The sequence below is a fragment of the Patella vulgata genome, chromosome 7 (genome assembly GCF_932274485.2).
Source record: "Patella vulgata chromosome 7, xgPatVulg1.2, whole genome shotgun sequence".
In the NCBI taxonomy this organism is placed as follows: Eukaryota; Metazoa; Mollusca; class Gastropoda; family Patellidae; genus Patella; species Patella vulgata.
The window spans coordinates 27,404,570-27,432,524 of NC_065885.2; the positions used below are offsets into that span (position 1 = coordinate 27,404,570).

At 34.5% G+C, this 27,955-nt stretch overlaps 2 protein-coding genes across 2 annotated transcripts; one reads left to right on the top strand and one right to left on the bottom strand.

The window, feature by feature from the left end:
* Positions 1 to 3,091: 3,091 nt before the first annotated feature.
* Positions 3,092 to 8,751, top strand: LOC126827897 (splicing factor 3B subunit 4). The gene is made up of 10 exons (XM_050557472.2): positions 3,092 to 3,205; positions 4,114 to 4,197; positions 4,635 to 4,780; positions 5,046 to 5,174; positions 5,936 to 6,116; positions 6,445 to 6,609; positions 6,893 to 7,003; positions 7,330 to 7,389; positions 7,813 to 7,947; positions 8,537 to 8,751. The coding sequence occupies exons 1-10, from the start codon at positions 3,172 to 3,174 to the stop codon at positions 8,647 to 8,649; spliced, it is 1,158 nt and encodes a 385-aa protein (XP_050413429.1). The 5' UTR covers positions 3,092 to 3,171; the 3' UTR covers positions 8,650 to 8,751.
* A 1,360-nt stretch (positions 8,752 to 10,111) lies between these two features.
* Positions 10,112 to 26,180, bottom strand: LOC126828261 (zinc finger protein 559). The gene is made up of 5 exons (XM_050557938.1): positions 26,081 to 26,180; positions 21,828 to 21,945; positions 19,587 to 19,649; positions 18,140 to 18,209; positions 10,112 to 15,965 (listed from the first exon to the last, which is right to left on the bottom strand). Exons 3-5 carry the CDS (start codon positions 19,613 to 19,615, stop codon positions 14,505 to 14,507), a joined length of 1,560 nt encoding a protein of 519 aa, XP_050413895.1. The 5' UTR covers positions 19,616 to 19,649; positions 21,828 to 21,945; positions 26,081 to 26,180; the 3' UTR covers positions 10,112 to 14,504.
* Positions 26,181 to 27,955: the final 1,775 nt, after the last annotated feature.

Genomic DNA, 27,955 nt, shown 5'->3' on the forward strand with positions numbered 1-27,955 from the left:
CTATTACCTCCAGTTCCCTTAAATTAACTTTATATAAAGGTCTCTGATATCATTTGTTTGAAAGCTATGGTTAAATACAGCTATATGATACAAACGGCTATGGATACCTACAAACTTGTGCTATGGAGTCTGTTTCACCCATTGAAAAAATAAACTCCAGCTGTAAAAGCAGCATTAATATATAAACCTTTGTTGCCAGAAAACATTATACAATTCCACCAAGATATTAATAATTGCAACCTATCAAGTTCTAATCAGAATGTGGGTTGTGGAGTGGTCAAAGTGTGCACTTTAGATCATCAGGTCTGTCATTGTCAAGTGGTGTGATTAAGCTTCTAAAGGCCCCAATGAGCTAGTAAATTATTGAAATAAAATTGTACCATATGTCGTCCCCAAATGACTAGTTTGTGTCACGTGGAAGTACAACCCCATTTCTCTCTAACAAGAATTAACAAAGGGGTATAACTTTGGTGGTGATTATTGAAAAACGTAAATCTGTATAGACTGCTTCGATTCTATAAAGATAGAAAACACTGGTCAATTTCAAATAGAAATATGGGTTATCATGGGCTTTAATAGGCTCCAAGTCTTTATAAGTGTGAAAGATATCAAATGACTGGCTTTGAATGGAAATAAAGAAAATCGATGAACATCAATAGGATGCTTCCTTTGAATAGGATAGACAACCAATTTCAATTTGATTTCGTAACCAAGGGATATAACATTTGACATGGCATAGAAAAAAATCAAGATGGTCACGCAGACATGTTAGGGCTCTTTGTGTTTATAAAATCCCAGATAAACGGAATATTCAAAACAAATTTACAGTCCAAGAAATTAAACATTGAAGTCAACTGGGATATAATCAATTAATCATCACTCCAAGCGTAAAACAATTAAAGGAGCTAAGTCTCTAACTCAATATCATCCAAAATCTTCAACATTTAAAACACGAATTATTTGTCAATTTAAAACAACATTGATGCTGTGATCTTACCGGAAAAGGGTGGGCTTCTGATATCCAATATTTAAGACAAAATAAATATTTTACCATTGGTACACGAATCGTGTACCATAATGCGTTTCAGCCCCAGTTCTAGCAAGAGACTAGAGGAACGAGGCTAGACATATTGCACCAAACCAAACGGCTTATGTAGACTGGAATAACAGACGCTAGGCATTTGCACTCGATTGAGACTGCTGGCTTATTTCACGGAACATAACTGATTTGAAATTAGAGTAAAAACGGAAACGATTGAATGTAAATCAGTTTATATACATTCATATTACGGTATTATATGAGTTGCGACCCACTTGTGTCAATTTCTAGGTCCCAAATATTAGCGATTTAGCTACTTTAACTACGTCATTACTTACAGCCCTTCATATGTCCCATTTTCTCTCCTAGAATCGATCGAAGAGTGGGTTTGAAATGACATTTTCTGCAGGGGTAGCATGATTTACCCAAATCTACCCATAATCATCCAAATAAATGATTCGTCCAAATGTACCCATAATCACCAAAATACACCCAAATTCACCATTTATTTCAACTCATATCACATTAATTTATGTCGGTATTTGATAACATACCATTCTTATGCCATTCTTAAATAGTAGCATTTTTTAGTCCAAATGTAATTTCCATGTATGTTTGGAAGTCATCCAATAACTGTTTAAAAATGAAAATTTGGAACTTGATATATATTTTTGTGATATGAATTGAAATAATGGTGTATTTGAGTAAATCAGGTTAAATGAAGTGGGGAAAGTTGACCTTCAGTGCTTTTCTGTCTACCTATATTTACATTTTGAATTACCAAGGATTCTTTTACATATAGGCTACAGTGTAGCTTATGGGCTATGGGATCTTGGGTTTTTTTTGGTGCGATCTGATATAAACTAGACTCTGTAGGTTTGACTTGCCTCGCCTGCCCCGCACTGTACCACGGGCAAGGGAAAACAACAGGCTGGAAAATCCTGAGAAACTTTGTCAACCAACATCAGAATCAATCCTGGGACCTACTCAGTGAGCCAGCACATTCACCGGTCCACCGTGGGGGGTGCAGATGGAAGACCAAAGTACTGCTCTTTATAATTCAGTATTCTTAATTCTTAGTCCTTAATTTTCATTTCTTCATTTGTTGTCCTATTTCGAGGGGAGCCACGGTGGACGCTGGCTCGCTAGCCTGGAGGTCGACGGTGTTCGATCCCTGCATTGGCCGAGAAAGTTCATCTGGATTTTCCGACGTGGTTTCCCCCTTGTCAGTGGTGCAGAACGGAGGGCCTGACAAGGACAGCTGTCTAGTCATTCGGATGAGACGAAAAACCGAGGTCCCGTGTATTCATTAGAATGCACGTAAAAGATCCCTTTGCAGTTGGAATTCGATATAAGAGTAGGCGATAGTGCCGCTGCCCGGGCCAAATTTCCCTCATTGCACACTGTATGGCGTATGCCCGTCTTCATTAGCCCAGTATAGGAGCAGAACAGTAGGACGTTAAACCCCATTTCATTTCATTTCATTTGTCCTATTTCGACATTTGAATACGAAAATTAATAAATTCTGATATGACAAATGTCGGATTTGTAAAACAAATATTGATTTTAATATACACTAACACTATTTATGGAATAACAATTACTGGTTTATTAATATGCAAGTTTCGACGATGATACTCTCGTCTTTATCAAGCAAATGATGATAAAGACGAGAGTATCATCGTCGAAACGTTGGATGTTAATAAATCAGTAATTGTTATTCCATAAATAGTGTTAGTGTGTTACTGTTCAATTACTAAATGCCACTTAAAGACGATTTTAATATACACATGTTAATTTTCGTGGTCTGCATCCATTTTAAAAAATAACAGTTATCTCCCCTGAATCCATGAAGATTAGTTCTAAATGATAAGGCCAGTTCAATTTTACGTCATTGATCAAGAGATGTAAACAGGGCTAATGCTAAATCCCAACCCTAACCCTACCCTGAACTAGCCCCAATGCTTACCCTAACTCTAACCCTAACCTACAACCTCGCCAAAAATCATGAGCCCTCCTAACCTTTTTTTACATCTTAGCGACCTTGACAAAAATGAGCTGGCCTTAACATTTAGCCATCTATGAACCGGTAACCGGAAACAAAGATTGTGAATAGTAAAAACAGCGTGAGAATGTCGTCGGCACCAATTGCTGAAAGAAATCAAGGTTTGTATTTAATATGCTTAATTGACCTAAATGTCAGAATATTGAAAGCTTGTACCCGCACTTCGATTCATCTATCCATTATACTTATAATGATTATTTCTAGTAGTAGGCTAAATTAACTCTAGCTATAGTTAGTAGTTAGACTAGTTTAGTTAAGTTATATTGTGTAGTACTACTTATTACTAGACTAACTCTCTTAACATTTTCACTGTCCCAGCACTTTCAAAACTCCTCAGGTGACCAGTTTACAAGGTGAACAGAATAGAATTAGAAGAAGTACAAACAGCACCTTCACGCTATGCTATGTCTAACACCAGAGGATTTTGTGGAGTATTTCATTGAAGTTGAACTGAAGTATGTGTAGTCCAGTGACCCAGTGTTAGTCTTGGGGAATGATTTCTATTTCTGTGTTGAAATAGTAAGAAAGTTTCCAGGGAATGGGGGGTGGTACAAAAACTGAGGTCCTATTTACACGTTGGCGTACATGTAAAATAACCCTTGAAAATTGGAATTCAGTTGCTGTCCGGGTATCATTCATTCATAGTAGCCTACACTGTATATTGTAAGCCCATCGTCATTAGTCTGGTTGGTGCAGAAAAGTAGGACATTAAACAATTTACAATACACACCAGTAGGTCCAGTATCAAATTAAGGTACCGGTAACCCAGAATTTGTCCAAATAATTTTGATTGATGTGATGGCTGATGTTGTCATTGGAAAGTGAATAGTTTCAAATCGATAGTAAAGGCATGCACAATTGCTACATTGTAGATCACAGACCATATAAATTATCACCAAGATATCAAGTTTATCACAAAAAATACTGGTACCTGATGTGTTTTTTTTTCTAAAGTACGACATACAACAGAATTTTATATTTATTCTCTAGTATTACTTTTGTATTCCAGATGCCACAGTGTATGTTGGTGGTCTTGATGATAAAGTCACAGAAGCTATATTATGGGAATTATTTTTACAGGCAGGGCCTGTAGGTGAGTAACAGGGGTTGTTTAGCAGGAATGGATCATCCGGTCTTTAGGAGGTCTGCATGGCAGTTAAAAAGAGGGCTTAATGGAAGGTTTTAGTTTTAAAGGGTAGCCGGACAAAATCCAGCTAGGAACAAAACCTCTTTGTTGAAAATTCACAAGTGGACAAAATGCATTATGAAAAGAATTAGAATTTCAAGTACTGTAAATAGTTTAGGATAATTAGTTTTGTCATGGATTTGTGACTATTGAATGATTGCTATCTCTACCTGTATTACAACTAGGCTCTTGTCCTGTCCAGAGGTACCCCCTCCTGACAGGTGAAGATCAGACTTGAAATAAAATCCTGGTGATTCTTCTCTGTCTACACTGGGAATTGAACATACAACATTATTATAATGTCATTGTCCAAATAAGGCTATAATATTATAATATTTTTACAGTCAATGTCCACATGCCAAAAGATAGAGTAACACAGACACATCAAGGGTATGGTTTCATTGAGTTTCTAGGAGAGGAAGATGCAGATTATGCTATTAAAATCATGAATATGATCAAATTATATGGTAAACCAGTTCGGGTTAATAAGGTATATGTACTACAACTTTTCAAACAAATTTATTTTCTTGGATACCATTATTTTCTTTATTTAACCCTTTTTGTACCAAACATCTTTTGACATCAGTGTCCAAGTGATTGACATCAAGCTTCTGTTATTAGTATTTGTTATTAGTATTTCAATTTAAGGATCTATATGAAGAAAATTATAAGAGATAGACTGTACATGTTACAGAAATGCTCATTTGTGATCCTTAAAAGCATTAAATAATCAAGAATTGATTTTTTTTATTCAGGCATCAGCTCATCAGAAGAACTTAGATATTGGTGCTAATATATTTATAGGAAATTTAGATCCAGAAGTAGATGAAAAACTTTTATATGATACTTTCAGTGCTTTCGGTGTTATTTTACAGACTCCAAAGGTAATGTCTGGTTAGCGTATTAGGAGGTTAGAGGAAAGCTCAAATATCATGGGTTTTCCCCTATTAAGATAAATGACTGCATTGTTATCCAAATATCTTAATGAACCAGAACATTTTTAGTTGATCTGTTAATGAGAGGGGTTATTTAAGAAAAATTTAAACTATCTAACAGTGTGTATGCAGTGTCTGAGGTCCTGTGTATAATAAATTAATAGTACACATAAGGTAAATAATCTCATAGCTGTTGAAATTTGAACAAGTATAGGAGGAAACTCTGATATTCAAGCTAAATTCCATTCAAATTTATGCATCAGCTTTCAACTTTTATATGTTATACAGCTGGTCTTATACATTTTTATACGCCCACGTTGTGAAATGTGGTCGTACATTGTTGTCACGTTCGGCGATCTGGCGTCCACAAGCAATTGTGGACACTCTAGCGGGTAAAGTTAATATACGATTGACTTTAAATTTATACACACTGTTTAAGGTCATGAGACAAAGAATCCTGTTGATTTTCACTGATTTCCAATAATTACTGCCAGATTAATGGCCGTTGATCACTCTGAAAAATCTTGTGGACGCTCTATAGAGACTAAAGTTAATATGCAATTGACTTTAAATTTATACACAGTGTTGAAGGTCATTAGGCGAAGAAGGCTATTGATCTCCGATAATTATTGTCTGAGTTATGGCCCTTGATCACTTTGTTTTGGTTAATGCTATGTTTTTATGTTTGTAATCTGTTTTGTTTTCGGCAGATTATGAGAGATCCAGACACAGGAAATTCTAAAGGATTTGCGTTTATTAATTTTGCTAGTTTTGAAGCTTCTGATGCAGCCATTGAGGCTATGAATGGACAATATTTATGTAATAGACCTATTTCTATATCGTACGCTTTTAAGAAAGATTCTAAGGGTGAAAGACATGGGACAGCAGCAGGTTTGTACATTCTCTTTACCTGTAAATGATTTCTGATGTGGTTGCCCCGTTTCTGTCGGTGGCAAAGAACAGATAGTAGGGCTTGGGACCTCACCTATTTTCGAGGTCTCGTGCACGTAAAAGAACCCTGGACAATTGGAATTTGAAACAACAGTAGACCATAGTATTATATTGTCCCTGTTTGCAAATTGTCCTTTATAGCACACTGCAAACTCTTTACCTTTAGATTTGTTATATTATGACCCGCTATGTCTTGGATCTTTGAGTATTCAAATTTTATTAATTTTAATGCGGAAATATATAATAATATTCTCATGTTCACTTTCAGAGAGATTATTAGCAGCACAGAATCCATTATCATTAACAGATCGTCCTCATCAATTATTTGCTGATGCTCCTCCACCTCCTTCACAACCCCCTGCACCTTCAGGTCCCAACATGGCACCCCCACCTCCACCCCCAGGATCAATGCCAAATATGAATCAAATGTCAGGTAAGTTTCTGTTTTATTATAATTACAATAATGTTTTATTAGAAATTTAAATACATGGCATTTTGACTGTGTGGCCATTTGCTGTTAGCTTTAGTAATCTGTACTGTATTTAAAGTACAAATTTAGAATTAACCTTTTTCTGGTTCCTCGACATGTTTTTAAAAACTTCAGTGGAATAGAAGATCATTACAAACAAGAACTTTCCAATCCTAGTTTGCCAAGGCAAATGTTCAAGGTCTCAGATGGTGTACTAACTTTATATGTGTTTTTTGTGTACTTGTAGGTTCATCAGCAGCTCCTATGCCACCTCCACCAGTACCACCCCCTAACAGTATGATGCCACCTCCCATGCCTCCAGGAGGAATGCCGCCAATGCCTCCAGGCATGCATCCAGGTAATTAGAGTTTTGATCAGCTTTGAGTTTGACAGATTAAGCCAGGTTCACATCCATACTTTGTGAGACATGTGATTTGTCAGTTTTGTTTGTTCTTTTTACAGTATTTTCCTCTATTGTTCATATGTGTAATCATGTCTCAAATTCATACACAAATGTCATAACCCTAACTTTCACATTCTAAGTCAAATTTTCTTGCAATAAAAGTAATGCAGGAAACTGATTAAGGCAAATATGTTGTATTTGATTTATTCTAATGTTGTGAATAAAAGAAGGTATTATGTTCTAGTACTGGTAGATAATATGTCTCTGATTTTATATTTTAGGTGGTCATCATATGTTTGGACCTCCAAGAATGCCACCACCGCCACCTAATATGAATCAAGGTTAGATGACTATTATATCTTTAAAAGACATTTAATAAAAGCATCATATAATACAGACAATTGTATAGCTGTTTTTGACTAAGTTTATTTAACTGCAAGTTTCAATTAGGGTAGTGTCATTATAAAGTTGTCTGTATTATCAGTATTCCCTCAATGAAAAGGACAAGCATTTGAAAGATATCATAAGACAATCTTACATATAGCTTACATGTATATGAAATCACCTATATGCTGTAATATCATTATCAATCGGATATATCATAACCATAATCTAAAGGATTGAATTGTTTATTTAAATTAAACTGAAACCTATCAGAAATTTTACCTGAAGATAGTACCTAGTATATTGTTTAAAATAAACTAAAATATATAGGAAATTTCATAATAAGACAGTTGCCAGTATATTGATTATTGTTGTTACAGGTAATATGGATGGTAATTATATGAATGATGGATCTCAAGGATATGGTATGCCACATGGTATGAGGCCACCACCTGGTATGCGGCCTCCACCACCTGGCTGGAGAGGTCCACCACCCGGACATCCTATGTTTGGAGGTAAGAGAAACTTGATTTTAAAGATTCTTTAAGCAGTTTATAAATCTTTTCAGTGGATAAAACAATCCTACAAAGGATTGTAAATGGTAGCACTGCCATGGACCAGTGATATAAAAATTATTTGATATCGTTTGTAATTCATATTTTCAAGAATTTTACATTCTATCTAGCAACTGCATTTAACCACTTGAATAGAAATGAAAGTAACAAAAAAATATCAGTTTTTTCTTATTGTGCTGATCTAACACCTCTTTTCTGTGATTGTTCTACTTTCGTTCTGTGTTTCCTTTTATTTACGGTTTGTTGTGCTATTTCATAATATTTGTTTTCTGAAGTGAAATACTGGAGTTACTGCCCTTGGAAAAGATATTCTTATTTCAAATAGCAAAACAAGACAAATAAATGAATTGATAATTAAATTCCATGGTTCCACAATGCATATCAGAATAAATAATAAAAGTGGCAATTATAGAATAAATGAACATGCCATAGTTTAATGACCATATATGAGTTATTTGATAATTCCTGTTGAAATCCACAGGGAGTAAGCTCACCTGCCTTAAAAAAAATTATCTCATTTATATTTCAGGTCCCGGAGGACCCCCTCCAGGTATGCGAGGAATGAGAGGTCCACCTCCTCCTCCTAGAGGTATGCGACCACCTCCACCTGGTATGAGACCACCCCCACCACCAAGATTTTAAGGAATCAACATCACCAATACATTCTGTCATATTGTTAATAGACATTATCATTGTTTCATATTACATGTAAATATAAGAAAAGAAAAACAATATTATAATATACGACTTGATTTGTTATATTTATTGTCATACTAAACTTACACTGTCTACAATTAGCTCCGCTTGAGAACAGACACTAAGCTAGTTGGCCGACATTTTAAGTTCTAAACGATTTTACTTTAATTTTAGTCAAAAAATTAAAAAATACATTAGTTAAGAGTTTAATGAAGAGTTGGCCATTCTTGGTATAACAGTTCAAAAATAGATGATGAAAGAAGAAAATATTGAAAATTTCAGTCAAACTACTTTATTCTGAATGAAATTATCACTGTTGGAAGTTTGGACTAGAAATAGGCATTAACTGTCTTCGCACAGTCCCCAAGAATTGCCGATTGTTTGATTTACAGACGATAACTCTGTCCATATATTACGGATTATCAAGTAGCATTCTCAATGCCTACAGTACCCTCGATTGTCATTCCTGGGAGCTATAGAGAATATGCCAGTTGTCCTTGAGGATTTTGCTGATATAAACCGAAGTAGGATTAAAGTCGGTAATAAAGACTGGGCATTTAGTGGGCTCGACGGTGGTTTTAGTAGTGAGGAGATCAATCCTCTGAACGGAATCGGCTTTGGTTCTATTTGATTTAATAATATCTCTTGGGTAACACTGTTGGAGATAGTAAAATTCCAGTTTGTCTGCATGTTTAATATAATCTGTGTTGCTTGTGTAGATACGTTTGATTCTAAGAAATTGGCTATAAGGTCCCTTTCGTTTGATATGTGGCGGGTGGCATGATGTATAGGAAAGGTAAGAGTGTGTGTCTGTGGGTTTACAGTAAAGGTCAAATGATAGTGAATAGTACTTCAATACTTAGCAATTCATGAATAGTTTACTCTTTTCAAAAGGTCAAACTGGAAAATGAAGAGGTCACAGGGAAATTTGTCTGGTATTGGTCATTTTGCACCAGTCCATTTAAACTTACCGTAATGTGAGACTTTTAATATATGTACTAGCCCAATTCCAACATGGCGTCCTCAGAGCCCAACTTTTTCAGGGATGTCTGGTGGGTGTTATGGGACAGACAATTTATCTGGCATTGGCTATACTGAACTATTCAGATAGGTTGGTTGATAAATTTAGATGGAGACGGTTTAAGGCATTTTCGACTTATTCTCATGGTAAATATGTTGCTTGGTGGTGTTTGTTCGATTTCTTCATGAGGTGAATCAATTGAACACCAAGAAAAAAAGATTTACAACTTCTCCTAAACCGCTACATAGATTTCAATCAAAATTGAAGGGGAATGTTGCTGTAGTTGCTGATCCAAAACTGTTCAAATAAATCTACTCAACCTGAGAAGGCAAAATTTAAACATACTTTTACCTAATACTTGAAACAAAAAACATCTAGCCTTATACATAGATCTAATAAGTTATTTATTTTCAATAAATTTGCTTCTACATTGTCGGCTAAAATACAGGCCGTTGTGCTTCAAACAAAATATGTATGAAAAATAATAATAAAGCACAGAGGTCTTTTTTTGGTAAAAATGTATTGACATCTGGAACACCATATGACACAAATACCGCATAATTAAGGACAATCAAAGTTAAGTACTAGTTTCTTATCATCTTTTGTGGTTACACAAAAGGTACCTTTTGTTTCTAGATAGATAAATATTGCTGAACTTTTGGAAATACAGTTTGTGTTTGTCAAGAATATTTCACCTATCCTGTTTGTTCATCTTGAATGTTATGAAAAGGGAAAAATAAAATCTTATACAATGATCAGAAACAAGTAATTAATTTTTATTGATCTAAGGAAAAATATAAGTAGTTTTACCACACAATAATCTATAGCTGGTTTCAAATGATCTTTCCATTTTTAGTTTAAAAATACTAACAGGTGCTAAATAAAATCATATACTGTTATCCTTGGTATCAGATATATCAAAGCAAGTGATAAACAATTACGAGCATAGTATGAACCAGGTACTGAGTAGGACATCGCTGCCATCTTGAAAAAATCGAAGTCTGTTACTCATGTGTCTAAGAAACAAACATGCCAAGTTTCATGCCAATCATAGTTTAATTGGTGGATTAAAACCAGGTCAGTTTATCAACTTGTGTTCAAATATCTGATATAAAAAAAATTTGTATTACATGGTAGAAGATAATAACATGCTATATAATATGAATAGATCTACACTATATATAAAGATGACTAGTAAAACATACAGTTTAATCATAGTATGAAGCAAGAGTTGCCAGTATTATTACCTCATTAACCATTGTTACACGATTACTATGGCAAAGTGGGGTGTCTGATTAGGTTATTTTCACCTGGGTTCAGTTCCTACCTACAGAAGTCCATAGGAACTGGACCCCAATCGATTGCCTATTTATTTCATTATAGGTGCCTCCAGATTTCAGTTATAAATTCATGCAATACTGCAACATGCTTTTCAATGAATATGGATAGCCATGTGAATTGTACTTTATTATAATAGTCTAAGTCCAGTTAAATATTTAGATACTAAGCTACCAAAGTCCCTTTCAGATTATCAAAAAAAGAAAAAGAAATCCCATTACAGGATCATAGAATTTTCATTAAACATTGTCTCTTCTAAAGTATCTAAATATGTTGTTATCATATATTTCAGAGATGTTATTAATATTAGAGACATGATTAGCTGCAACTATTGTGGTTTCAGGAATGAGATTTGTAAAAACTTAGCAAAGACAAAAGTTGCATGTAAACAACAAGTTATTGTTAATGAAAATATTTTCAAGGTAAAATGTTGGTCCAATTTTGGAAAGTAATAATAATACTTTCTGAATCATGAAAACAAAAACAAAAAACAGTAATTCAAACAAAATAATATCAACAAGCACTTGCATAATGATTAAAAAATATGTAAATAATATGTAATAATAATAATAATAGGATTAATTAACAAAGAACCAATGACAACCAAACAAACAAAATTAACATATACATTTATTACAGACCAGAGCACTCAGTTCAAAGTCTTGTCAGTCAGAATTTGGATGTGGGGTGTTATTTAGCAGAGAGTTAACACAAAAACGTTTTAGAAAAGGTTACTACATATATTTTGTGTTCTTTTTAAATATGTAATTTAATCTAGTCATTTTTACGACTGAAGCCTGAATTTGTTATATTGTCATTTTAGTGGCAAATACAACCAAACTAAGAGACCTACCGGTAGTACTTATTCCAATGAATTTATTGGATAAACATTACCAAATACTTAACGTACAGTTTAAAGGTTAAACCTAGAAGGCTAAAAGTCATTTTCTGTTTTTAAATTTAATGAAGGGTTAAAAAGGTTTTTTTTGATGGTAACTACCCTTCAGGTTTTCAGTAACAATAAAGATGGTGGCATGAAATCAATAGAAAGTAATGCGAACTCTCAATGATTATAACATCCTTATCTTACATTGGTTCGGAATACTAAGCTTTTCAGTCCGGAAAAATGTGAGTCTCAGTATGCATTACAATACAGGATCATAATTTTTGTTCTGTATTAAAAACATAGGTATGAGAAATTGGACTACAATTTGGTACAAAACAATTACAAAAACATTAATACAACAGGTATCCCATACCCTAACGACCAACATATAATGACAAGAAAATAAGTTGACCATAAAACTAATAAATACTATAATAAGAACATTGCCAGTGTTTTTTAATGAATCAATGGCGATGGTGTACTATCTAGAAAACCATAAAATATTGCAGGAAGATGCTTTGTCTACATGTACATGGAACAAAAAGAATCTGTTAGTCATAATGGGACTCAAGTTAAAATATAAAATACTCCTTTGGCAATAAAACAAGGGCATTAATAACATATTTCCCTATTCATAAGATGCACTTAATTTTCTGTGGATATTTGTAAAAAAATCTTTGAACCACACATCTGATACATAATGACATATATAAAGTATAATAATTAATAAAAATTTTGGCAATTAAGAGACACTGATTGGCAATACTTAAACATCAATTTTGGCATAAAATAACAATAAAAATATTAAATTTGTATTTGGAATACATTCGAATTATAAAAAGGTAAGCATAAAGGAATCTTTTTTTTTCATATTTGTAAATGTGTTGGGCAAGAATTATAATAATAATAATGGTCCCTCAATAAAAATATGTTATATATATACAATGTACATATTTATTACAGAAAAATTGTACAAAAGTTGTACGTAAAATTTAATGGCCTCTAAAATAATACTGGTCATTATTATAAATGAATTCATGAATAATGGTAAAAATTTTAAAGACAAATACAATGTATAATAATAAAGTAAGTATTGTAATTAAAATCATGTATATAATATATGCATAGAATATATCTACCTCTAATACCACATGCTTAATCAGATCAAAAAAGAATCGATCCTCATCAAATATAGTGTTTTATAAAAAAAAGAATGTATAAGAGTTATGTATATGATTTTTATTACTAATAATACTACATGCACTAACCCTGTGTCCTCTTTGTTATTTCAATAACAATATAACATTTTCAAACAATACACAATAACACTTAATACCTCATAAAATTCAAGATTTGAGAGGCTTTTTGAAATAGATAAGATAATATTACTATTACATGCAATAACCCTGTGTTCTCTTTGTTATTTCAAAATATACAAAATAACAATAATACCCAATACAATTTCAGATTTGAGAGCCTTCATGAAAAAAATATCAGATCAGATTAATATTACATGTAACAACCCTGTATCCTCCTTGTTATTTCAATAACAACATAACATTTCCGAAAAATACACAATAACAATTAATACCTCATAAAATTTCAGATTTGAGAGGCTTGAAAAAAGTCAGATCAGATTAAATACATTTGTGTGACTAGCAAAACAGGTTTGGCTTTTCACTCGATTTGATTCCATTAGTTACCTTTGGTAATGTTAAAAAGAAATCTCTGATAGAGTAAATAATGCAATATAAAGGGAAAAAGGGATAGTGATAAGAAGTTTTCCTTCAGTAGATTTGTTAATTAGAATAATTTGTTATATGTCTGATAAAAAATGTTTTGCAAATGGCAATGTTTCTGGAATACGAGATTGATTGTATGTAAAGTATAATTTTGCAAAAATCTTTATTTTGTCTCATCACTGATGGCAAATTTTACCATAAAATTCAATTACTTTGTTCTTAGTTTGGTAAGTTATTAAGTGTAGTTTAATGATCGAGTGTGAGGCCTTAATTAATATATTGATATTGCACGAGTGCGTTAGCATGAGTGCTATATCTATATATTACACAATGTCTTGCACGAGACCATTAAACAACTTAAAATACAGACACTATCCAGCACGTGCATTTCAATGATATTGCACAAGTGCGTTAGCATAAGTGCTATATCTATATATTACGCAATGTCTTGCACAAGACCATTAACGAACTTAAAATACAGACACTATCTAATATCTAGCCCGTGCATTTCAATGAAATATGTCACACGGGTCCAATATTTCAACTAGTATAAATAATGTACATTTGGCACATTATATGTACCATTATTTGAAATAAAGGTAGTCAACATCAAAGGATGACGTCACATCTGTATTTTAAGTATTCATATTGCCCTTTAACAATACACATTTGTTCCCATAAAAACATTAATTTTACTAGATATGTGGTGGAAATGGACGTTAACCTCTATTATACCACTTCCATTTGACAAAATATTTAGAATATTGTAATACTGATTAACAATCTAAATGCATTACTGGTACAATAATAATCTTTAATCATCTTTGTGAAAAAAAAGATCCCCTTCCATAGATTTAACCGAATCATGCTTTTTTAAGTGACGATCTAAATTAGTTTGCTGGCCGAAATACCGGTCGCATAATGGACATTTAAATGGCCTCTCCTTGTTGTGTATGTTGCGAATATGCCGTTGTAGATTAGACGATATCGAAAATGAACGTTCGCAATATTTACAGTTATAAGGTTGTTCTCCTGTGTGTGTTCTTAAATGGCGAGTAAGATTTGCAGAGCGGGGAAAATGTTTTCCGCAAAATTTACAGCAGTATCTTTCTTTCATTTTATTAATGTGTTTAAATTGATAAGGCTCTGGAAATTTGTTTATGTTTGTTTGCGGGGGCATGAGATAATTTTTACGTTCTTGGGAGACCGGAGCAGATGTCATCCTGGGCATAAATTTTGTGGTATTTTTCAACAGACGAATTTCATTGTGGTTAAACGATATCATCGACTCCAGTACGGGTCTTATCAGAGGAAAATTAGCCTTGCTGTACTTCACAGTTTCATAAATATGAGAAATCCTCGGCCTCTCAATGACATGTGTTTGAGACAAATCAAGAGGAAATTCTACGGCTGGCGATTTCAAATAAACAGAAAACATTTCCCCTAAATCTGCGCAGAGACTTTGTATCTCCAAATTTGTGCATTTTAAATCTAATGAGTGTAAGGCTGGCAAGATCTCCGTGGACATAAAATAAAAGAAATCGGAATTGCTGATTTCCATGTTTTCCAGTTCATCTGTGGAAAAGCATTCTACATCTGAGCCTGAGCTATTCTCTCGATCACTGTCAATACTTGGATCAGAATCTCTATCTAATTCATCAAAGGTCTGCTTCTCATCCAATGTAAGACCATCGCTGATTAATTGCAGACAATCAACAGATATATTGGGGTCATTCAACATATTTTGTAGAGACAAAAACCCTTCTGGCAAGAAAGAACCAAATTTCGAATAAAACATGTCATTGAAACGAAATTGACTTAGATCGATCCAATTCCATGAAAACGGACTATTAGTCTTACTAAGGCAACCGACTGTACTGTCAGTGGACGTGCTAAGATCGATTTTATTCTTTAGAGAGCTGTCACAAAATCGCTTGTGCTTACTCAGAGAGGCAACAGTGGTGAAAGTCTGGTTGCAATTATTGCATTTGGTTTGTTGGCGGCAATCGGCATGCATACGCTTGTGGCGGCACAAATTTGAAAACTGGGTGTAGGATTTGAGACATACTTCACAAATAAATGGTTTTACACTACTGTGAATGTGTTGGTGTTGTTTCAGTCCGCTAGAAGTGGCGAAGGTTTTGCCACAGTCCACACAAGCATGGGATCTAGCTCCATTATGCTGGGATCTTATATGTCTCTGTAGATTACTGGGATCTGTGAAGATCTTGTCACAGTTTTCACATGGGAAATGACGAGTTCCAACATTAAACATCTGTAAGACAAAAATTGAAGTAAGAGATCATACTTGGGCAATACCCCCACCAATAACTCAATAAATTTGAATTTAAAAGGCTGATAACTCCAAAATTTACAATCATAATTTCCTGAAGTTCCAACATTAAACATCTGTAAGACAAAAATTGAAGTAAGAGATCATACTTGGGAAATACCCCAATAACTTAATAAATTGGAATTTAAAAGGCTGATAACTCCAAAATTTACAATCATAATTTCCTGAAGTATAATTTTATCCTCTTTGGACCACCCGGAACAATGAAACCAAGTTTTAAATAATTTCATTGAGAACATGAAAAGAAATCACATTAACATTCTTTATAAGTAAAAATATGACATGAATGATAATTCTTCTAATTACCCTAATATACAATCCAACCAAGGTTTTAAGGATGCAAAAGTCTAAACTTAAATGGGCAGATAACATCTTCATTTACAATTTACAAATTCTAAATTGGTATCCCAAACTAACCAATCACTGCAAACTCGGAAAAAATTTCAAGAGCTCTGACCTGTAGAGTGTTACAGGAAATTGTCGATGGACAGAGTTGACAATACGTGTACGTCCACCTTCAAAATGGGTTAAGAACTCTGCCCCTTCATAATTTGCAATGGAGATAATTCCTGTATCAAGTTCTCGAGCTTTCATAACTTTGAACTTTGTCGATAAGGTTATTCCTAATGATCGAATTAATAAACCCTGCAAATTTGATGAAATAAGTTTAGAACTTTAACCGGTGTAAAGTGTTTTGAACAAGAAAATAAGCATAGTCCACCCATGAACTGACAACCGAAGGAGGGAACGACAATATACGTCCACAATCCACATTAAATGTGGATGTACATGTATAATAAAGTATTTATTCATTGTATTGATGCTTACATGACTGAATGAAAATTATATCTAGCAGACGTGTCAACTACCCTTTTTTTTTCCGTGAGACTCACGGATTCGGGACCTTTCTCCCGATCTCCTGCGCAGGAGGAATTTTCTCACGGAAAATGGCCATATTGCCGATTCTAGTTTTACTTTTTCAAAGGGAGGTAACTCCCTTACTTCCGTTTCATAAATCGACCTCATGATTGGCTGAATTTGACCGGAAACTTATAATTCCGGTAATACGTACGCTTGACAGCCCAACGTGTGTTTGTGAATTGTTTGGAGTAAATAACGTAAATGATATAGAGTACATGAGCGAACCAAATAAAATAGAGACCTGTACAAGGTTCTTTCCATAACCATCATTCTACCCCATGGCTAGTAAACGTCTATCTATGCGATTTTGACAATTCTCCGGCAATGAGTATGAGTAAACATTTCATGCCACGTGACTTTAGCGTGAAATCGGAAGCCATTATTGACTGAAATTTAGCCAACTTTTAATCTGCGATTTTGGATTACATTTACAGTTAAATATATTACTAGCGATTGTATTATAATACTTTGATATCAATCACAATATATACAAATAATCTGACTCAAAAGTTATCGAAATATAAGCGCAACTACCATTTATGTACGGGAGACACTTGCGGGAAAATACCGCTCTGACGTCACGTTTCTGGGGATTTCCATTATTCATTAACGCGATTGTAGCCATAGAAAACAGGATTTATCGGTTTTGCAGATTGAAATTTGCTACTTTCGACTAAATGTAGCCTGCTTTTTATCTGATATTATTAAGATTATAAATATTTTATATATTATCATTCAAATTATTACGATTTTCATAATTTTTAACTGGCTATTATTTGCGGATTTGAGTTGTAAATTACTTATTTATTATGATAATTGATATGACTGAAAACACATTTTGGACTACCGTATACTATTAAAGTCTTTTGGGTAACATTTTATCTATATTTTCACAAAACATTTAAAAAAAATTTTTTTCTGTCATTTAAATTATTGACCCGAAACACAAAAGGAATTTTCATTTGTTCATTGTTGTATGCAGCAAAAACGAGTGCACAGCTAGTGTAAAATGTACTAAAGTATTAGCCTATGATTAATAAAAATGAAGTTATTGGATGAAAAAAAAAACTCCTGGATTCTCCTGTTTTTTCATATCTGGTCTCCTGTTTTTTCATACCTGGGGGTTGACACGTCTGATATCTAGTCAAAATTAAATGTAAACTTAATAAACTCACTGTATCTGAATTATGTGGATAATGTGTTGGAGAATGATAATAGTAATCACAATCATCAGATCTAGAATCACTGTAAAACAAACACAAACAAGCCAACAGTGAGGCTGATGTCCCCCGCCGAAATTGCAAAATAAATAGATGACACATATTAATTAATCGCACATTTATTTTTTTCACTAAGTTTCATCACTCTCTATCAGATAGAATCAAGATTATCTTGTCCCAAACCATCGACAAATGAAATCGATTAGCTCTGCTTAGCTTCAGCTCGAAATGTTAATTATTGAACTCAGTCAAGACATTCACCTAATGAACATCTACATATACATCAAGTTTAAACATTCACCTAATAGACACCTATGCCAAGTTTGAACATTCTACCTCAATTAGAAGGAGAGTTATTGTGTTCCAAAGTTTCTACCAATCAAATTGCTTATCACTCTGCTTACCCTCAGCAAAAAATGTTCATTATCGAACTTAGTTAAGGTATTCATATAATAAATCTATACACCAAGTTTCATCAATCTCACTTAATTAGAACTAAAGTTATCGTGTCCCAAAGCATCAACCAATCAAATTGCTTATCTCTGCTTACCCTAAGCGGAAAATGCTCATCTTCGAACTCCATCAAGGCATTGACCTAATCAACACATACACCAAGTTTGAACATTCTAGCTCAATTAGGAAGAGAGTTATCGTGCCCCAAAGTATCAACCAATCAAATTGCTTATCTCTGCTTACCCTAAGCGGAAAATGCTCATCTTCGAACTCCATCAAGGCATTGACCTAATAAACACATACACCAAGTTTGAACATTCTAGCTCAATTAAAAGTTATCGTGTCCCAAAGCATCAACCAATCAAATTGCTTATCTCTGCTTACCCTAAGCGGAAAATGCTCATCTTCGAACTCCATCAAGGCATTGACCTAATCAACACATACACCAAGTTTGAACATTCTAGCCCAATTAGGAAGAGAGTTATCGTGTCCCAAAGCATCAACCAATCAAATTGCTTATCTCTGCTTACCCTAAGCGGAAAATGCTCATCTTCGAACTCCATCAAGGCATTGACCTAATAAACACATACACCAAGTTTGAACATTCTAGCTCAATTAGGAAGAGAGTTATTGTGTCCCAAAAAGTGTGACGGACAGACAGACAGACAGACGGACGAACCCATTTTAATAGTCCCCTGCTTTCTTCGAAAGGCGGGGGACAATTATAGTGATAAACAGTCATCAGATCTCGAATCACTGTAAAACCAACACAAATTATAGTGATAAACAATCATCAGATCTAGAATCACTGTAAAACAAACATCAATTATAGTGATAAACAATTATCAAAATTAGAGTCACAGGCAGATAGACACAATTAATTGTCATGCATACCCCCACCCCGCCACCCCTCGATTCGCCCCTGAATATGAATTAAGGTTTGTCTTACCTAAACCCTGTAGGTGTTGTATCACCCATACCAATTAGTCACTATTACTAAACACTTAACATCCTGAAAAAATATACACCATTAAATAAACTTTGAAACGAATTTGATATGACAAATAGATATCACTTACTATCTGTGAACTAGACATATAATAATTCTCTGGTGTCCATAATGTAAGATATGATTAAAATAAATACAGCTAATATTTATACCAGGAAATAAAATTGGGTTTAACTTCCTAATTCTAATGACTAGGTTAGTGAGGGAGATTTTGCCTCGACAGCAGCGCTCTGGACTACTCTTATTTCGAATTCTGACGGTCAAGCTTTTTTTATGTGCACTTTAATGTGTACACAGGACCTCGTTTTTTTTTTATCCCATCGAAATGACTATACATTGTCACCCGCCGGAAAATCCAGATGAACTTTCTCGGCCAACGCAGGGATCTAACATGGGACCTCTAGGTTAGCGAGCCAACATGTTACTCACTGAGCCACCATGGCTCCCTATTTATACCAGGTATTTACTTCCATCCATGGAGTATACTCAAAATTACTGATATATCAAATACATGGGAAAAGTTACCTCATTGAAAAATAAACACCAAACATACATGTATTATAATTCATACAGCTGGAAACTGTCACCAATTCATCAAGAGGTAACTTTAATTTGTCTATGAAGTCATGGACACATTATTTAAAGGACTATTTAACATATCAATAAACTTTGAGACAGTAGACAAATAGACAAACATGTACTTCCATAAAGAAATCTAGTGACACAATGATCTAAAATCGCATTTGCTTAAAATTCAGCTCTTAATATAAGAAGATATTATTCTTACTATGGGGTATATCTACATATATATGTCGATTAACTGAATATACATGGGTTTTCTCCATTATAAAGCCAAAACTTAATGAGAGAGAGAAATGGGTTTCATATCAACAAAATAGATCTATGCTTTTATCTTAGTTTTTCATAATTGAATTTGCTTACATGCAAGGGTCTTTAGCAGTGGGATAAAACCACATGTGTTTGAAAGGCAACCCAATTAAGATCACTTTGGCATCCTCTTGTAAAGTCTGTATGGCTATTAAAATCATTGATAATTGCTAAGTTAATGTACTGTATATATATTTTTCCAATAAACATAAGTTTATTTAACACACAGAAAAAATAAACTTTTTAACAGCTGCATATGATATCAAAATTTCAACCCATTTACATGCAATGAACTTATTTTCCTTCACTAGAGACATATTATTGGGCCACTGAAAAAACCTCAAATAAATACCATATTTCTTAATTTCATGCTTAAACAGACATTATGTAAGACCTAAATCTAACTATTGCAGGTCTTTCTTTGGGGGGGTGGGGGGTGGATGGCTGAATGGTTAGCACGTGCGCGCTGTACCATAAAGTCTGTCATTGAGTCAAGTGGCGTGGTTTCGAATCCCCGGATGTACGTGACAAGGAGTAGGGTCGCCTGTCCAACCTCATGAGTTTTCTTCGGGTCGTCCGGTTTCCTCCCACTGCTAAAGACCCCTACGCGCAAGCAAATTATTGAAATAAAATTAAACCATATGTTAGTCCCGAAATGACCTAGTTCGTGTCGGGTGGACGTTCAACCCCATTTCTCTCTCTCTCTCTCTCTCTTTCTTTGAGATTTAAATGTTATATTGGATGGCTCTGATTGTAAATTTAATAGAACGGTTTAGCCATTTAATGATTTAATTTAAAAATGGAGAAGCGTGGCTAAGACCCGAATGGCGAGAACAATGGTTATGATCAATGTACACATCTTGTCAAAACTACAGACATTGAAAACTTTGGTTAAAATAAAGTAATTTGAATAAAATTTTCAATCATATTCATTTTGCATTATCTATTTTTGAAATACCATAGCAAGAACGACCAGCTCTTTACCTAAATCTTACATAATGGCCCTTTTAATAAACAATGGCTTTTTTTGCCCTATTTAATTTCAACATAATTTATAGAGCTTAATAAGTTAAATAAGACTCACATAAGGTACCATGGGAAAAAGATAAAAATATATATTATGTTGAAGAATATAATGTGTCACATTAAGGCTTTCATATTAAGGAAAACACCAGACATATTGTTTCATTAAATGGTGACAATATTGATCCCACTTCAAACCCAGACTCATGACCACTTGTTAAACATTTAAATCACGTAAATAAAAATAAATCAAGCTTTGTTTACACTTACCTTTAACAACAAATAAGTTATCGATCTTTCGTGACTCGGATATATGTAGTTCTGCAAGGCTCTGTACTGTCACCTTAGTTGTTCAGTCACCACTGTTTAGACTCCATCTGCTCAACACCTGGGAAAATAAAACATTCCACTTTTAGGCATTAAAGACATACACAGCTATAGCCAATGAGCTGAAAGCTACTTTACTTAACAAAAGCTTGCAGTTGACATTGTACATTTAATAGTGTAGCCTGGTAGCATTATGGGTTATTGGGTAAATTGTATGCTAGCTGTGTGTTAGCTTGAGTTGGATAGGATAAAGACGGTTGATATTGAACAAGCCTCTTTGTTGCCTTTATAGGATATTATAGAATATGATAATCTCTTTTTCCCTCTCTCTTCTTATCAATATGATGTATGATTATATTAGTAATAGGATTTAGTGACATTACTTAATGACATAACCTATAGAGATAGACATCAATTATGATCATAACATAATATAACACAACTTGTGACACAACACAGGACTAAATATAGGGGGGGGGGGGGTCTTCTTTAGTAGAAATGGGAGAAAAACAACAGGGTTACAGGTGCGATTCTGCTTTGTGTCACCATCAATTTTAGGATTTAAATCAAGACCAATAGATGATACATCTAGATCTACATAATAATTTTAGAAATGAAATGGGATTTAATGTCCTAATGGGCTAATGAAGCAAGGCATACGCCATACAGTGTGCTATGAGGGAAATCTTGCCAGGACAGCGGTCTACTCTTATATGGAATTCGAAATGCCCAGGGTTCTTTTACGTGCAAGGAAGTGTGTACACAGAACGTTGGTTTTTGTCTAATCTGAACGACAATACATTGTCACTTGTCAATCCTGATGAACTTTCTCGGCCAACACCTGGAACGAACAAAGGACCTCAAGATAAGCGAGTCAACGTGGCTCCCTAATAATTTTAGAATCAACAGGTTGTATCTTGGGCATCTATTGCAATTGTACCATTTAACAGCAATATTGCAAATGAAATGGAATATTAAATGGGGTTTAACAAACTAGTTTGTTGCACCAGCTGCAAGAAGACGAAATAATATTTATGAACACACTGGCAATTGAAAAATATGAAAATAAACAATGAAAGACTCCATGGCAATCAAAAACAGCAGATTTTTATTTGTGGAATTAAAAATAACAAATGAAATTTGGAGAAACTCAAATACGGGGCAGGCAAGCAAAACTGTAGTTGTTTGCCATCCTACGACATCAATATTAAGGTCAAACCGTATAGATTGTAGAATAAACAAAATCTTGAGATTCAAATAAAACTCACACCTGATGTGATTGGCATTGCCAGAGAATGTTCCAATTAGCTACAATTAATGATAAATGTCACAAGACCTGGTGCAGTTACCATATTTATAATACTTGGTACCACATATGCTTAGCTAACAATTTTTAATGAACCGTTACTTTAACTTTTGTGGTCCTGGCTATTTTATAAATAAAGAAATAATATGAAGTATGATGTTTTTAATTATAGCCAAGTTAAAATAGCCTATAACATTTATTACATTATCTCAACATTGAGCCTGTTTAAAGTTCTGGCAAGTTACCCGAGTTATTGTCCGCTCTAACTGGGTTAAATCTAAGAGATATTATTTGTATTTTATTGATTAATACCGTGAGTAACACCTTTAACTTCTATCATATTGTGTTGGTGTAAATGAGATTATTGATTAATCTTCTCTGCAGATTGACTCTGTTAACGACAGATTAGATCCATATCATTAGACATTACACATTCAACAAGAGTTATTGCCCATTAGTAAGTCCTGTTTTGAAATAAGAACATCACTGCCCTTTTAAGACACCAAATAACTGGCTTATTCAAATAAAAGACCGTAATGTTGTTTTAGGAGAATTCAGCTTAAAAACATCTGATTGAGGAAGGCTGTGTCCGCTCCCAATACCATGAAATTTTTCAATACGACCAATTTAGTATTGGGCCCTTATTCACGAAAACTTAAACTAAGATGCAATCAAAATTTTAAGAAATACTGCAATTCGATTGGCTGTCCAGTAAAATCAATTTGCATATATCAAATGAAGTTGCAGTATTTCTTAAAATTTCGGTTGTAACTTAGTTTAAGTTTTCGTGAATAAGGGCCCTGGTAATTTAGAAATTCTGTACCCCCCCCCATCACCTTTTGGAATCCATGCATACCGCTGGAGTTATTCTGTTTACTCTCAGATACCTGTTCTATAAAAATGCCAAAAGGAGGGGACTTTTCCATGTTTATTTACATCTCAAATAATTAAACTTAACAAAACAAGAGCAGTTTGTTATTCACTAAAATGGCTGAAATTTAGTTTTATTTATCATATCATAAATACGATATGAAATTTTGAATTACACTTAGCTTTCATTAGAAGCTTAATAATAACTAACTAGTTCATTATAGGAATTCTCAATCTTCGATATTTACGTTTCAATTATATCATAAATCCTTACATTTTAAATTGGATGCTTTTGACATTACAACATTACTCATTTTCAGAGAGAGAGAGAGAAATGGGGTTTAATGTCCGCACGACACAAATTAGGTCAATTCGGGACTAATACATGGTTCAATTTTATTTCAATAATTCGCTAGCACGTAGGGGTCTTTAGGAGTGGAAGGAACCCGGAGGACCCAGAGAAAACCCACAAGGTTGGACAGACGACCCTACTACTTGTCACATACAACTGAGGAATCGAAACCAAGCCAGTTTACACAAGTCCAGAAATCACTTCTTAATTCAGACTTCCAATTTCTAATTCTAATATCCAATCAACATAATCAGGTTATAAAATTCTAACAATTTTGATCTCACATTACAAAACGTAGCCCTCATTATGAATCATGCATAGTAAACATGCACCAACACAGGTAGTTCAGCTTTGAACGTAGGTCTCATTACACTTGGCCTGTACGTTCAGGAACTCTCCTATTGAATCCTTGTCGAAATTCCAATGGCTTCCCAGTCAATTTTACTGGGCAACTTTTTACTGCTAAATGGTCGCGTGTCAGTCCCTGTGAGTGCCTGAACAATGTAACTGCATCTTAGTGAGAAAATAAGACCTTACTTACCTCGCTAGAACCAGTATGAGCGACACAACACGCTATTAAAAATACATCTCCGTCTTCTAACCAACTTGGCGGACTTCATTGAAAGGGTAACGCACAAATTTACGAACTCTGCCATATAAGATGAAACGAAATTTAGGTAAGCCTGGGGGAAAAATTTGGGATTTTTGAAAAAATTGGATTGTAAATTATTGTAATTTGGCTAGGCAAAGCAATAAATGACTGAAGATTCTCAACTTTTCAAAGATTTCAATTTTTTTCTCCCAGGCTTACCTAAATTTCGTTTCATCTTATATGGCCGAGATCGAAAATTTGTGTGTTACCATTTCAATGAAGTCCGCCAAGTCGGTTAGAAGACGGAGACATATTTTTTAACAGCGTGTTGTGTCGCTCATATACTGACTCTAGCGAGGTAAGCAAGGTCTTATTTTCTCACTAAGATGTTCCTTTACATTGTACAGGCGTTCACACGGATTGACACCCCACCGTTTAGCAGTAAAAAGTTGCCCAGTAAGATTGACTGGGGCGGATCTCAGTTTCAACAAGGATTCAATAGGAGAGTTCCTGAACGTACAGGTCGAGTGAAATGAGACCTACGTTCAGAGCTGAACTACAAAACAGGAAACTTGATATGCCACATATTCTGAACACCAACTTCAAAGAAAGTATGTCAGATGTCAATGTAGTAAATCAAAAACAAACCCAATTAACATACACATAGCATGATAGAGACATAATTTATTGACAAGTGTTTTTTTTTTTTTTTTAGGAGTGTATGTATTATAGGCTACAAATACACAACTTGTACATTCATTTGTCTGTTGACAATATAGCACTGCATTTGAGTATTCTCTAAATTTGTATATATAGTTAGTATGTATCGTTTTTGTGCGAAAATGGCCTGATTCCAAACAATCGTGATGACTGACACCTTGCAACTTGCAACGTGTCTGTGCTATAGCAATAGCCTAATAGGCGCTAGAGGAAGTTTGAAAGGAAGTGTCTCTTCCCCAACCACTTGACAACTTTTTATAAAGATGTCGACCGAAACGGTAAATAAGTAAGCAAACCATGCAATGTCTTTTCAGTTCAATGGCATATATGTTTATTACTAAAAAGGTAACACTTACCAATATCCTCGCAAAAACATTAAATTAGATCTTCATCAAGTATTTTTTCAATCATAGTCTTTCTCACAAACTGTGTTTATTTTTAGCAGTTTCTTATGGTGTCACGTGGGACTTCCGGTAAAATATAGAAATCACGTGATATGTAGTTATGTTTATCACGACTTACACCATATTATAAAAAAGAAAGTAGAGTACTCTGATTTTAGTTCAGCAACTCAAGCGATAAATACACTGATAGGCACGGATTTATAATTAATGGGCACTGCTATATACATGTAGCTATAAAGGATGATAAAGATGTAAATAACAGTTACCGATTACAGAACAGTAATTTTGTGTGTAAGCCCAAATTGTTTTTGGACCGTTTCTTACGATTAGGCCTATTTGGAAAAATAAACCCACTGTAAAATGGGCTAAAAAGTGCAAAATTATTACATGTTTCACATTTTCATACGTTTGCGCAATATTGTACTTAGCACAATTTTTATACGCCCACATTTTCACGTGGACGTATATTGTCGTCGCCCCTGTCTGTCCGGACGGATTAGTCGTTCGGATGGGACGAAAAACCGAGGTACCGTGTACACATTGGCGTGCACGTAAAAGATCCCTTGACAGTTGGAATTCGATATGAGAGTAGGCCGTAGTGCCGCTGTCCGGGCAAAATTTCCCTCATAGTCATAGCACACTGTATGGCGTATGCCCGTCTTCATTAGCCCATTTCGGAGCAGAACAGTAGGACGTTAAACCCCATTTCATTTCATTTCTGTCCGGACGGACGTCCACATTTTGTTTGTGCACAGTCTACAGGTCACAATTTTTATTCAATTTGGACGAAACTTAAAATATACATTAGGTCTATCTCCCAAAGATCTCGGTTCCTTACGATATTGACATATATCGGACCATAACCTCCTGGATTATGGCCCCTGATTGTACGAAAAATCACGTTTTTAGCTTGTGGACACTCTAGAGGTCACAATTTTCATCTGATTTTGATGAAACTTGAAATGCATGTTGATAACCCAAAGATCTTGGTTTCTGTCGATATTTGCATATATATCGGATCGTAACTTCCTGAATTATGACCCTGATTGTACGAAAAATCGCGTTTTTAGCATGTGGTTCCTCTAGAAGTCACAATTATCCGATTTAAAAAAAAGTTTGAAAATATCACCGTTACACTGTGTATTTGACGCTTGAGTTCGAATTTCGTGAAAATCGGACCAAAACTGCCGGACAAAACTGACGTACGTAAATAATGTAAAAATATGGTTTATCAAGGTTGTGGACCCTCTAGAGGCCACAATTTTGATCCGATTTTGATAAAACTTAAAATACATATTTATAACACAAAGACCGTGGTTCCCTTTGATATTCGCGCATATCGGATCATAACTTCCTGAATTATGGCTCTTGATTTTACGTAAAATCGCGTTTTTAGCTTGTGGTCCCTCTAGAGGTCACAATTATTATCCGATTTAAAAAAAAAACACATTTGTTTAGCTTGTTCTCCATCCATCTCTTGGAAAATGTGGCCGTGCTGGGACACTTGTCCATGGGGCCAGAGGTATGCCGAATAAGGATTATAATCGGATTCTTTTACTTCACTTTTTTGAAATAAAATGGTGAATCAAACAGTATAAGCCATCTGCTCGGGCCTTGAGGCCGCTGCCCGTCCTGTCCCGTTTGAGGTCCTCGTCACCGCCAAAGAATCCTGACCCCCTTTCGACTGAATCCAGTTCAACATGATTTTGGGTAGTTCACGCAATGAAAAAAATCATTTTCATATATTGGCGTCTGATGATCACGGTTCTTGTTTTTCCATTTGTTTGCTTGCTTAAAATTTCCTGTCAAAATCGTGTATATAATTTT

Excerpts from the sequence above, each read along its gene's own strand:
- LOC126828261 (XM_050557938.1), bottom strand. The coding sequence starts at position 19,615 with ATGGGTGATACAACACCTACAGGGTTTAG. Across the intron at positions 18,210-19,586 it reads ACAACACCTACAGGGTTTAG|TGATTCTAGATCTGATGATT; the intron begins GTAAGACAAACC and ends TTTGTTTTACAG. Across the intron at positions 15,966-18,139 it reads ATCCACATAATTCAGATACA|ATGTTTAATGTTGGAACTCG; the intron begins GTGAGTTTATTA and ends TTTGTCTTACAG.
- LOC126827897 (XM_050557472.2), top strand. The coding sequence starts at position 3,172 with ATGTCGTCGGCACCAATTGCTGAAAGAAATCAAG. Across the intron at positions 5,175-5,935 it reads TTATTTTACAGACTCCAAAG|ATTATGAGAGATCCAGACAC; the intron begins GTAATGTCTGGT and ends TGTTTTCGGCAG. Across the intron at positions 7,004-7,329 it reads GCCTCCAGGCATGCATCCAG|GTGGTCATCATATGTTTGGA; the intron begins GTAATTAGAGTT and ends TTTATATTTTAG.